General features: G+C 39.2%; 1 protein-coding gene across 3 annotated transcripts in view; it reads left to right on the plus strand.

Moving 5' to 3' along the window:
• MYO18B (myosin XVIIIB) overlaps positions 1-12349 on the plus strand; it is an 861659-nt gene that overhangs the window by 274903 nt on the left and 574407 nt on the right. For all 3 annotated transcript variants that reach the window (XM_077461361.1, XM_077461362.1, XM_077461363.1), the window contains 4 exons: positions 2630-2800; positions 7149-7239; positions 11648-11840; positions 12006-12086. In XM_077461361.1, the coding sequence (XP_077317487.1) occupies positions 2630-2800; positions 7149-7239; positions 11648-11840; positions 12006-12086 (536 nt within the window). The remainder of the gene's footprint in view (positions 1-2629; positions 2801-7148; positions 7240-11647; positions 11841-12005; positions 12087-12349) is intronic.

The following is a 12349-nucleotide window of genomic DNA, read 5'->3' on the forward strand; positions in this document are numbered from 1 at the left end:
TCTCCTGTAATCCATCCACAGTCTCTGATTATCTGTGCATTTGATTTGTGGCTGTGGCAACTGTGACATCAATGGAACAGTTTAACGGGGGTGCCCAATGTGAAACTTGACATGGCGGGTTGCGGCACCGTGAAGCCAAGCATCAATGTCACAGCAATGTGTAGTCAATGATGCAGCTGCTATATTCATTCAGAGGTAGGTGATAAATGGGTGGTTCTGTTTAATCATCCCCTGTGAATCCCCATTCACAATGACTGCGGCTTTGAAATCATGTACCTTCATCATAAAAAGCACAATTAAAATTCCAGGTGTAGCTTGGAAGACATCAGTGCAGCTTGTACAGATGTCTATGCAAGTCACACCTGAAATCACCAAAAGTAGTGCAGGAACTAATTTTAGTTGCAGCATTTCAACATGGCCATTGTCAGCAATAGCGTGCGACTTGTCATGCTATTTGACAGGTCAGCAAATTGCTCCAATGTGAATGGGGGCTTAGGCCATTCTGGTCATGCCCACTACTCTCCCGGCATGCTTAACAGAACTTTGTCACACTGCTGTAATCTCTAGCAACCAATCATTGAGCGGTAATGATAAGCAGTAATCTATAGCTACCAAACAGTGAGCAGTAATAATGTGCAGTAACCTCTATCAACCAATCAATGAGCAGTAATACTGTGCAGTAACCTCTAACAACCAATCAGTAAGCAGTAATGATGTGTAGTAACCTCTAGCAACCACTCAGCAAGCAGAAATTATGAGCTGTAACCTCTAGCAACTAATCAGCGAACGATAACATGTGCTGTAACCTCTGACAACCAATAAGCAAGCAGAAATGATTTGCTGTAATCTCTAGCAATTAATCAGTGAGCCATAATGTGTGCTATAACCTCTGACAACCAATCACAATTGCTGCCAGATCTGCTGCAGTAAACTCATTTTGAAAATGTTTGCCCAGGGCTCCTTTATATGAGATCATGTCTTCTTGACTTGTCCAGCCGCAGTCACCAGGATAGACGACAGCACTGAGCAGAGGGGGAGCAGCCGGTGCCTATCCGCCCACTAATCATCTCTATTTCAATTGGTTCCTCCTCCTTGCAAGGCCATTTCTCACTTTTTACTGCCGCTTGGGCGAGGAGCTGGACCCTCAAGGGTACTGTTAGCCACCAGCCCGCCAAATGGACATGGATGTGGATGATGTTCTGAAGTGTTGCTGGCTGCTGCTGTCCATTGGCCCACCCAGTCCATCCTGGGTTCCCCTTTCCCTTGTGTCCTCCTTAGTCAGGCTTGCTTAGAACTGCAGTTCTCCATCATTTATTCCTGTCATTCTACTAGGTATCTGAGATTGTGGCAACTGCTGGCAAAGTTGGTGATTGAGGCGCTGGACTGAATCTTCCATAAATGCTGTTGTTAGCCTGTTAGGCACATGTAGCATATTGGCATCATGGGCAGAAAAAACTTGCCCAATTGCAAATCACACTGCAATGCTGGCAAAACGCAGTCCATGTGTTTGTGTTCCATTCATTTTTACTGGCACCACAATGGGGTGTCTTTTTTGCTGTGATTGTTTTGGTGCCACAAAAAATGAATCGAACACAAACACGTGCTGAGTTTTGCCAACATTGCTATGTGATTTGGAATTGCAGGCAGAATCACAGCAATTCTGCCCACAATCCCAAATTGCTACATGTGAACAGTCAGGTCCTAATAGGCAAACACAACAGCAATTATGGTAGACTCAGCTTCAGCATATTTTATAGGTACAAGGATGCCCAGGTTTTGTTTAACCATGTCCCTTAAGACCCTCCCACTATCATGTTTGGCCATACCCACTTTTTTGCAACGCATGCCACAGATCACTGCCTCCCTGTCATGTCCCTCATTCTCAAGCTTGAAAGTTGGGAAGTACATTCTGTATGTATGGACTTTGCACAGTACAACTTCTTTTGCCTAGTATGCTGCATAGGAAAATAAAACAGTGAGTGTACTGCCTTCCACAAGATGGTGCCCCTTTACACCTGCCCAGTAAGATTGGCTTTTACAGTGCACCACCAATCTCACTGGGCAATGTTCATAAAAATTAGAAGAAGGCAAAACTGAAATCCAGTTCAATTCTCAAGAGGATCAAGGATGTAATTTCATACTATGAGCAACACATAGGTTTTCCTTTTTCCAGTCTTTATGAATTTGACACAATTTGTGTTATTGAACCCCCACAACAAAAAATTATCCACGGCCCTGGTATATATACAGTATATATATTGGTTTGCCTTGCATTTTTATTTTAAACTGAATCGGTTGTTTTACTAGCTAAGGGTTCATATATACTTTAAAAATTTTGCACGGAGTTGGGTTTTCAAATAAGTTCAGTGTGTGGAACATTACCAGTCATCAAACAGCAGCTGTGTTTTTGGAATTTACCTCACTACTTGGTATCTCTATCATTGTTTAGCTGCCAATTACTACACATCGTTGGCCTGCTATGTAGTTTTCTGTAGAGCAAACCTTTTTTTAACGATCAGGTGTAAAGGCTCGTAAATGCGTGTGCTATTTAATGTATTTCTTTCAATGCTGTTGGTAAAACATATTGGTGATTAACAAGATGCTTCATGTTTTGTTTTGTTTTTTTTAGTTGGAAGAAAGCAATTCATGAAATTTGATTGGGCAAACAATGCCGCTAATGTTCTAGGTTGTGACTGTGAGGAACTATCTACAGCTGTCTTTAAACATCACCTCAAGCAGATAATTGAACAGGTCACACTTGGAGCCAGAGGCAGCAACCAAGAAGATGAAGCTAAAACAGGTATGGGGAACCTTTGTTTTGAATTATATATATCCTGTATATTATTTTGACACATAACATTCAATTATCTCTTCCATTCACTAGAGAAAAAACTATCCATCCATGATGAACTTTCATCCCTAACATTAATGCTGTGGTCCCAGAAGTTGGGAATGCACGCACACTCGTCTGAAATGACAACACTTTTAAAGCACAATTATTCAGAGCAATGCCTATACCAGCTACAAGATGCCTTAGGCATGTCAGCAAACTGCATGTTTCACAAATAATATATAAGTTGTTTCAGCTGCTTCATAAATGTATAATAATATTTACAAAAATAACATAAAAAAATTGCATAGCATAATAATTATTTGTAATGCATGCAGTTTGGAAGAACTTGTAATTAGTTCCCATAAATAAACATATCCGACCAAAATACTTTTTCTCACAGTACATCACAGCAATAAATGGAAATTATAATGTGATAATGCCTGGTTTTTCAATATCCAAGCAACTCGGCACTTACTTTTTTTTTCCATATTCCCAAATTAAGAGAGAATTTATTTGCATGGGTCTGTTTGGCCTGGGACCTCAGATATTTGCCTGGCCATTATTCTTCTTGTTCCCATATCTGCCAAGCAGAGAACCCAGAATAGTGTGAAAGCTTATTTAAGGCGAACTGTTTCCTAGCAACTAGCCCAGGTGTACAGACATTCCTCTGCCAGGATTTCAAATGTATGAGCATACAAACTGGCATCTAATAAAGAACATTTGGCTTGATTGTATTATGTATTCTGCTGCTTCTCTTATGTATGACACAATGGATTTTGGCTGAGAGAATGGCTTACAAAGTCATTGGAAAACATGAGTACTATCACATGTCTAAAAAAAGAGAAAATATATATGCACAATATTGTCAAAAGTATTGGGACACCTTCCTTTACACACACACATGGACTTTACTGGCATCCCAGTCTTAGTCCTTAAAGTGGAAGTAAACCCTCCTATTATTTTCAGCCAAGGAAGCTGCCATCTTGGCCTCTGTTTAATTTGTAACTGTCATGATACTGCACATGTGATCAGTTTTGACACCAGCCATTGGATGGTTTGACAGTTTGGTTGAAAGCACAACCCATGTGACAGTTAGCATTTCCGGCATTCCAGGAATTTAACTGTTTTTTTAAACTATTAAATCAATGGATTTACTTCCGCTTTAAGGTTCAATATTGAGTTGGCCCACCCTTTGCAACTATAACAGCTTCAAGTCTTCTGGGAAGGCTGTCCATAAGGTTTAGGAGTGTGTTTATGGAAATGTTTGATCATTCTTCCAGAAGCACATTTGTGAGGTCTGGCACTGGACGAGAAGGCCTGGCTCGCAATCTCCGCTCTAATGCATCCCAAAGGTATTCTATTTGGTTGAGGTCAGGACTCAGGGGCTGAATACAAATGCACGCCACACTTTTCAGATTTATTTGGAAAACCATTTATCATTTTCCTTCCACTTCACAATCATGTGTTGGTCTATCACATAAAATCCCAATAAAATACAATTACGTTTTTGGTTGTAACGTGACAAAATGCGGAAAGTTTCAAGAAATATGAATACTTTTTCAAGGCACTGTATGTGTTACTTGCATGGTAAGAGTTTGCGGCTGATGTGGAGAAAACAAACTTTTTGTTTTCTCAGAATTTTAAAAAAGTTCTCCTCTGGCTCCTGGTCAGATGCTTTGTAGAGCTGTGGGTGTGATATAGTCTCCATTCCTAGGTATACATCTTTTCTGGTGGTTAGCCCTCATTATTATTCTCAGCTGTCCTTTTTCTCTATCTTTCTGCTGACAAAACATTAAAAAAGGTGCTTGCTTTTTAGAGGGCACACTGTTAGTCAGAAACTGACATAAGTTAATTAGCGGCTCAGATAAGCACTTGTTTTAGGCTATAAACTTGCTGTACAAAGCCCTCTTGAATTGAAAATGCACTTGTTTGCTTGTTGAATAAGTGCAGGACGAACCTGCCTGGTCTGTGTTTGGTGCCTCTGTCTCATGCATGGTTTACTGCTGCCAATATTAGTTAAGTGTGTCCTGCAATACATTCAGCAATAGTTTTATTATTATTATTTTTTTTTACTTGTTGGAACTGAATATGAACCATGCTACAGGGCTTTACTGTTTTAAAAAGTCTGTGTCAACATTCTAAACAGATAAAAAAAAAAATGACATCAAGCTTACCTTTGGTCTACTGCAGGTCCCTTGCAGATGCGTGTATGTAAACGCATCCACACTGGACTCTCACATGGTCACTGACCAGGGTTACCAATGGCTCTGCCTGAACGCAGATCTTTAATCATCCCCTATTTGTCTGACTGCTGAAGGCTCCCTTTGGCTCCAGCTATCTCTAGTAACCTTATTCTAACCCTTATTCTCAGCTATGATACCTACATCTACTGAAGGCCTTTGCTGGAAAAAAAATATTAGATGTGTTGTACGAAAAATGCAATAACATAGCAATACATTATCAGGGCATATTCAGTGTCAAGGAACCAGGGCTAACCAACTATAAACTCTACAAGCAGTATATATTTTTTAACAACTATGCGTAATGCCTTTGGTCATGAACAACTGAAAGTTACTAAGAATTGACTGCAGTTTTGTCTATCATAGACTGCTGACATGGGACACACTACACAGCAGGTGGTACCTTTGATTAAATGGTACCTTTAGTGCCACCCAAAGGGTGGCACTAAAGAGCTGAAATTCCACTTGGTACGTCACTATGTTCGTGTTTGTTGGCCGACAGTTGTGTACCGTTAATGGCACACACCCTTCGGACAAAAGTCTGGCACGTTGTCTGCCAATAATCCGATCATGTGCATGAGGCTTAAGGATTGATTCATGCCTATGGATTTTTAGTGCAGATTTTCACTACAGAATGTGTTCTATAGGAAACCATGTTAAATGGACTGTAGGGCAAATCTGCAAAATGCAAAAAGAACAAAAAATGCATAGGTGTGAATCCAGCCTTAGGTGTACCAGCAGGTTTAAGACCTGATTCACACCTATGCAGGATGCAGTTTGCATATTCCAGGTGCATTTTGCATTTTTTAATACACATTTTTGATCCTTTGAAGTCTATATAACCAAAAACCAGAAAAAAAGTCCCTGGCCTTTTCCATAAAATGCAGAGATGTGAACTACATCCATAGGAAACCATGTTAAATGGACTGTAGAATATTTCCGCAAAACTGAAAACGCATAAAAAAAAAAAGCATAGGTGTGAACCAGGCCTAAATGGACTTGACTAACAAACTGAAGCCGAACTCCAGTTAACAACTTTTTTAAGCAGTTACAGCAACAATTTTTTTTTCTTTTAGAATAAAGGTTTTTTTCATAAATTAGTAAAAGCTAAACTTTAATATAGCTACTAAATTGAAGACATAAACATAATGTACCACTGTCCTATCGACTAGAAAATTGGGGCAGACATTTAAAGGCAGCTATGGACTCTCATGGTACGGCAAAGACTCACAAACACAAGTATTAAAAAAGTATAAATTTATTATGACATAAACACCATTTTAAAAAGTCCTATGAGGAGAAAATATACAAACATAATATTAGATTTCTGAAGAGGGACTAGACAGTTGGAAGTGTATCCATCCACCAATGGACCATGGATCTCCTCCCATGTCAGTTCAACCTCGACATGTTTTGCGGTGTAACCGCTTCTTCAGGAGTATGCTTCAGAAGATAATATATGTAGATATCTCTACAAAAAATAGACAGTATATAATCAAGCTTCAAGGACAAATAACAAACATATAAATAATACAGATAGCATGGATTAGAACATGAGAATGGGGGCCAACTCCAATCTGCCATAGAGATGGACCGAAATCAAGTGACCAAATACAGTACTATAGAGTATAATGTGCTTCCCCAAACATAAATATTCCCATGTAGAGTGAAAACAGGGAGCTTACCAAAATTGCACCAGACCAAGACACCAGGGCGTCTCTAAGCTCCTAAGGGAAATCTCCAGGGCTAGTGTGGGAGCCAAGTCAGCCAAGTCAGCATATACAAATAGACAGTGAATTGTCAAGGATAAATGGAAAAGAGAATGATGTATGAATAAGGTAGCAAAATAAATTGTTGATAGGATATATCTGAAATTAATATACTGGGCATACCAAAAACGTAAGATGTACATATACAGGCATACCCCACTTTTAAGTACACAATGGGGTTTATTTACTAAAGCTGGAAAGTACAAAATCAGGCTCACTTTTGCATAGAAACCAATGAGCTTCTATTGTTTTAATTACTAGTATAAAAGCTGTAACTGTTTTGTTTCCCAACTTTTTTTTCCCCAGGACTCAAAATGAGTGGAGTGGAGTGTGTTGAAGGGATGGCTGCAGGACTTTATGAAGAGCTTTTTGCTGCCATTGTTTCCCTCATTAATAGGTATGCAAAAGACATGTCAACTGTTTTTTCATTTTTTTTTTTAACAGATATAATTAAACCTTATTGAAGGACCTAGTATGCTAGAAACGGTACATCAATCAGTGATATTTGCACGAAAGTTAAAATTAGACTAAATCAACAATGCAGAGTCTTCAATTTTTGTCAAAGCATAATTAACCATTAATAAAGGTTGGCAGAAATGATGCAGAAAAGTTTAAAAATACAGCCTCACAGTGCTGCCCCCCCACTGCAAGGCTTAAATGTTTGTTTAGTCTTGTCTTGGGGTATAGAACTAAGGAGCACATTATTGCCCACTCTAGCAGGGTTCCTTCAGTACTGCAGCTGATCCCCTACAGCTGCTTTGTAAGCTACACATTTCAGCCACCTCCAGGTTATTGTCCCTATATTGTATGTGATCAAGCAGAAGCACCACCTACAGACCAGAGCTTTCAGACAGTAGAGGAGAGCCAGAGCTGGAGAGTCAAGTAAGTGGCAAAGTCTCTACATCACTCTCCTAGACATAACAAGCGTTTAACCCTTGTAGTGTGGGGAGTTGGCACTGCAAGGTTGGATTTTTTTAATTTTCCTGGAGTTGGGCTTTAATACCATCACAGGTCTTCATCAGTAAATTACATATATTATATATTGCAGTCTATCATTATCACTAGGACACTACTTTTCATTTGCCCTGCTTAACATGTCTTTGTTGCTATTCTACTGGTTGTTATGTGCACGTTCCTCATGTTACAACGTAAAAAGCTATACTATAAAAAGATATTTTACTACTGTTTGCTTTGTGTGAATACACTTTGTTAAATTCAGCTTAAATAAATAGGGATCACTGTTCTACATCAGTATTCCCCAGTCTTAGCATTTATTTTCATGATGTTAAAACATTGTAATATTTGTCTATAAGCATCCTATACATTCAACAATCATTGTTTAATATTACGTACTATATTGTAAGACAAAACTCCAGCTTCACCTTTTTTGTCCCATCTGCTTCTGCCACTGGTGCATTGTGAAAAATTGTGCGGCTATTTCATTATTTTCCCCTTCCCCTCCCCACTGTGTGCCACTGAATTTTCTTAAAGCGGTAGTAAACCATTTTTTTAACCCTGTAAGACAATGACATAATGTGCTAGTATACATCGCATACTAGTACATTATGAAATACGTGAAAAATAAAAGAGTTGCGCTAACCTAATATAATGTGTCTGACCCATATGTGTTAATAGTGTAGAATAAACCCATAAAACCAAATATATGTGTAACACAATCCCTATACAAGCAACGCTAAATAATCACAGTGGTGACCTATATAAATGTGACACCATTTAACATAAGCCCATATATACATGAACCATAAAGATCGTACTCTAATCGTGTGACCAATCACATATAATAAGCAGTGAAATGAATTACAATAAAGTGAGAGACACTAGATCGTCTCTAAATATATTCAAAAAGATTAAATAAAATGAAAAATAATAAATCGTCTCTAGGCATATCATCAGAAATAGTTCCTTTCCACCCGTGCAAGACTAGAAGTTAGGAATTAAACATTGACCACCAAAGTTCAGAAACAATCCATCAGCAGCCAAAGCAATCTTCAAGTAATTGACCATTTGTGATCCACCACCAAAGTGAGTAGAATTTACTTCTTACCAGAAGTCTATGACAACCCCTTACAGGATGTTACAGAAAGCTTTGATGGATATGTATCTCTACTTGATCTCAGACCTTCCTGTAGGTGTCCTCCGATATGCAGTCTCCAGGGTCTAGTAATCCCACACTCCTCAATCCACCTCCAATAGGCTCAAGCTCATTGGTGTTTTACATAAGAGATGAGAGGCTCCAATAGCATAAAACCCACGATGTATTAGGAAATATAAAAGCATTTGCACTTACAAAAAATGTAGAAAGCACGAGCCCTAAGCCGAGTGCGCCAGCCAGACGCACAAGAACAAACCCGTCCTTCCTGGATCTCCAGTTGTAGACAAGAGGTAACGTCAGCGCGTCGCTAAACCCTACGCGTTTCGTAATATAATTACGTCGTCCACATACCACAGAATGAACGTCTCCAGTGGTGCGCTGTCATCATTGAAGGCGCTTCCATCTTCACCCAGTCTTCCTTCTAGGTTAGCATTCTCAGGTCGTCTGATTGGCCACCTGTTATGACTCATGCACATGAAAGGTCACAGACCGCAGCACAGAGGGAAGGCATGGGTATGCTGTCCCTTCAGAGTTTATATGCCGGTAATGTTACCGGCTGCATGCAGTGTAAATATCTCCTAAACCATATAGGAGATATTGACTGTATCTACAGGTAAACCTTATTATAGGCTTACCTCTAGGTACAAGATCAAAAAAGGTGTTTATTTCCACTTTAAAAGGACATTATGGCATGCACATTTCCTGTCTGTGCGATGTTCAGTCTCCCACAAGACCCAATGAACATTTTAGATACCCCTCCTTGGGCTTCCTGGCCAATCAGGTCTCAGGACCTGCCTTCTGATTGGCCAGGAGGAGAAGCAGGGAGACATTAGCGAATATTAATTTGCTAATGTCACACAACTGAGACTGCTCTAATTATGTGCTTCTAAAAAAAAAAAATATTGAAATCAATGCGTCCGACAACCTGCATGAAGATTAGGGGTCGGGCACATGGATTAGGGGGGCGGCACCCCTGCGCCTCTAATGGCGTGGCCGCCACTGCCCAGCTGTGTATTAGAATAGATAGGTATGATGTCTGCAAAAGATCAATCATTGTTCCTGTAGGCATTACAGCTGTGATCTACTTGGGGCACCTCGCTCTTCTGATCAGCCAGTATACTGCAGGATAAAATAAATGATCCCTTTTTTTTTGCAGAGTTAAGGTAGAAATTCTCAAATTAATGTAAAAATAAGGGCAGGAAGCTGTGCTAGAAGCAGGGATAGAGTGGGAGATTATAAGAATATAGATCACTATAGATTGGAGTTCTTTAACTTTAGATACGCATTCTAAAATTTTACAGTACATTGGACACAAAATGATAGTAGTAAAAAAAATATCAAAATACTTGTGGGGTCCCTACCCAGATAGCAATTGTGCGGCAAGTTTGAAAATTATTTGCTAAGCTATTGCTAGACTTGCCGGGCTTTAAAAGTTTGTTGCACAATTGCAGCAAGTCCGCATTGCATGACTCCAGATCAACTTTGTTTGCAAACATTCTGAAAGTCTGCTGCAAGTTCTGGTTCAGTTATGTTGTGTGATAGTCATCCCACCACATGGTACACTGTGGCAGAATTATCATGCTGTAGACTTGTAGAGCTCTTGCTCTAGACTCACCACTGCAACTTTACTCCTGCTAGAGACTTGCCATGCAAATTTGCTACAAATTGGAAAAGTGTCAATTAGAACTTGTGCTTCAAATGCTCCACGAGCGTACAACTTGCCAGTAAAAATGTGCAGCAAGTTAACAAACTTACAATCCAACACTGCCACAAAATTGTGGCAATTTATCCTTGCTAGATGTATACATAGGCCAAAATCAACTGTAGATTAGTTTGATTAGTTTGGTAAAACGTGGGCAGATGATCTATATCTCTTCAATCATGGTAAGATACTTTATGTATAACAATACATATTGTATAAACACAAACTCTTTGTTACAAATGCGTTCTTTATACTGAGTGCAATCAATTACAAGAGGAGCAGAACTGATTTAGAACCAGTGTCTATGAACCTCTATCAGGCTCTATCCACCCAGTTTTAAAAATCCTTGGCTGCTGCGCTGTCTGTGGGATAGGGAGTGCAGCTGCACTGAGGATGGCGTGGCTGTAGGGCACTACGCCTTACTCTGTCCCTGCCTACAGTGCTCGTCCTAAATTCATGTACCTGTTTTGAACAGGTACGTGAATCTGTCACCTGCCTCAACATTTGTCGTGAGGAGGCAAGTCAGAGAATCTGTTTTTGAATTCCCCTATATGTTTTTTCAAAGTAGAGAGCAGAGCAGAAGCTTTCTATCTCCAGGCATAGCAGATCTTAAATAAGCCCCAGGCGATATGGAGAAAAGAGTGACTGCTTTGACTCTATTTACTTGTCAGTGTAAATGTTAGCTTGAGCTGTTGATGTCTGTAAATAACGCACCTTTGCAACAGAATGTAAGAGTCTGGAAAACTGGAAAAGTGAAAAGATGCCAACAGCTCGCTAGATAAAACAATGAAAAATATCTATATGCAATGCTTCCTATTTATGTGCCTAAAGGAAAATATGTTTAGCATTTCTATTTTTTAGTCCTGACCATAAATAAGCAAAAATGCTTTATATTTTCATTGAAATTAGCTGGCGAATTGTCACCTCAAAGGTAGGAGAGAAGTTGATTTGATGGGTCAATGAAAATAATGTAGTATTTCTTCTTCTAAGGTCTTTGTCCTCCACTTTATTGACGTTGGCTTCCATTATGGTGGTTGATATTCCTGGATTTCAGAACCCACGTCACCAGAAGAAGGAAAGAGCTGGCACATTTGAAGAGCTATGCCATAACTATGTACATGAACGCATGCAGTGTCTGTCATACAGGAACACATTCAGCATACCTCTGGAGAGGTTTAAAGAGGTGAGATTAAGTGAAAACTTTCAGGAAGTCATCATGCTCACACATAAAACTCCAGATATAAACAAATAATAATTTTGAACTGTTAGAAACCTAACACAAATTTTTAGTTTTGTTATAAATATGATACAATGCAGCACTAAACATTATTGATACTGTTATTCACAGGAAAATATTGACGTGATGTTTGATATGCCAGAAGAGTCTCCATTCCCCACTGTATCACTCGTAGATCAGACATCTTCACAAGTAAGTAACTTCAATTGTTTATGTTGTGTATTTTTAAATTCTCTCTCCAGTGAGCAGATATTTTCTGACCAACAAATTTGGATGGGTGCTGTTGTAGGTCCATCATGAGTGGAAATGCCTTTCATTTTCACAAATATAGGGTTTTCTCTAACACGGGACATTTTTACAAACTCTCCTGAATTATTTAACTTGACAGATAGTAACTCATGTTTAAAATGTCAGTTTTGCAGCATTTAGCTGCTTTTTGCTACGTTTTGCGTTTA

Source organism: Lithobates pipiens, unplaced genomic scaffold (genome assembly GCF_037356315.1).
Source record: "Lithobates pipiens isolate NorthernLeopardFrog02 unplaced genomic scaffold, aLitPip1_a1.2 Scaffold_3, whole genome shotgun sequence".
In the NCBI taxonomy this organism is placed as follows: Eukaryota; Metazoa; Chordata; class Amphibia; order Anura; family Ranidae; genus Lithobates; species Lithobates pipiens.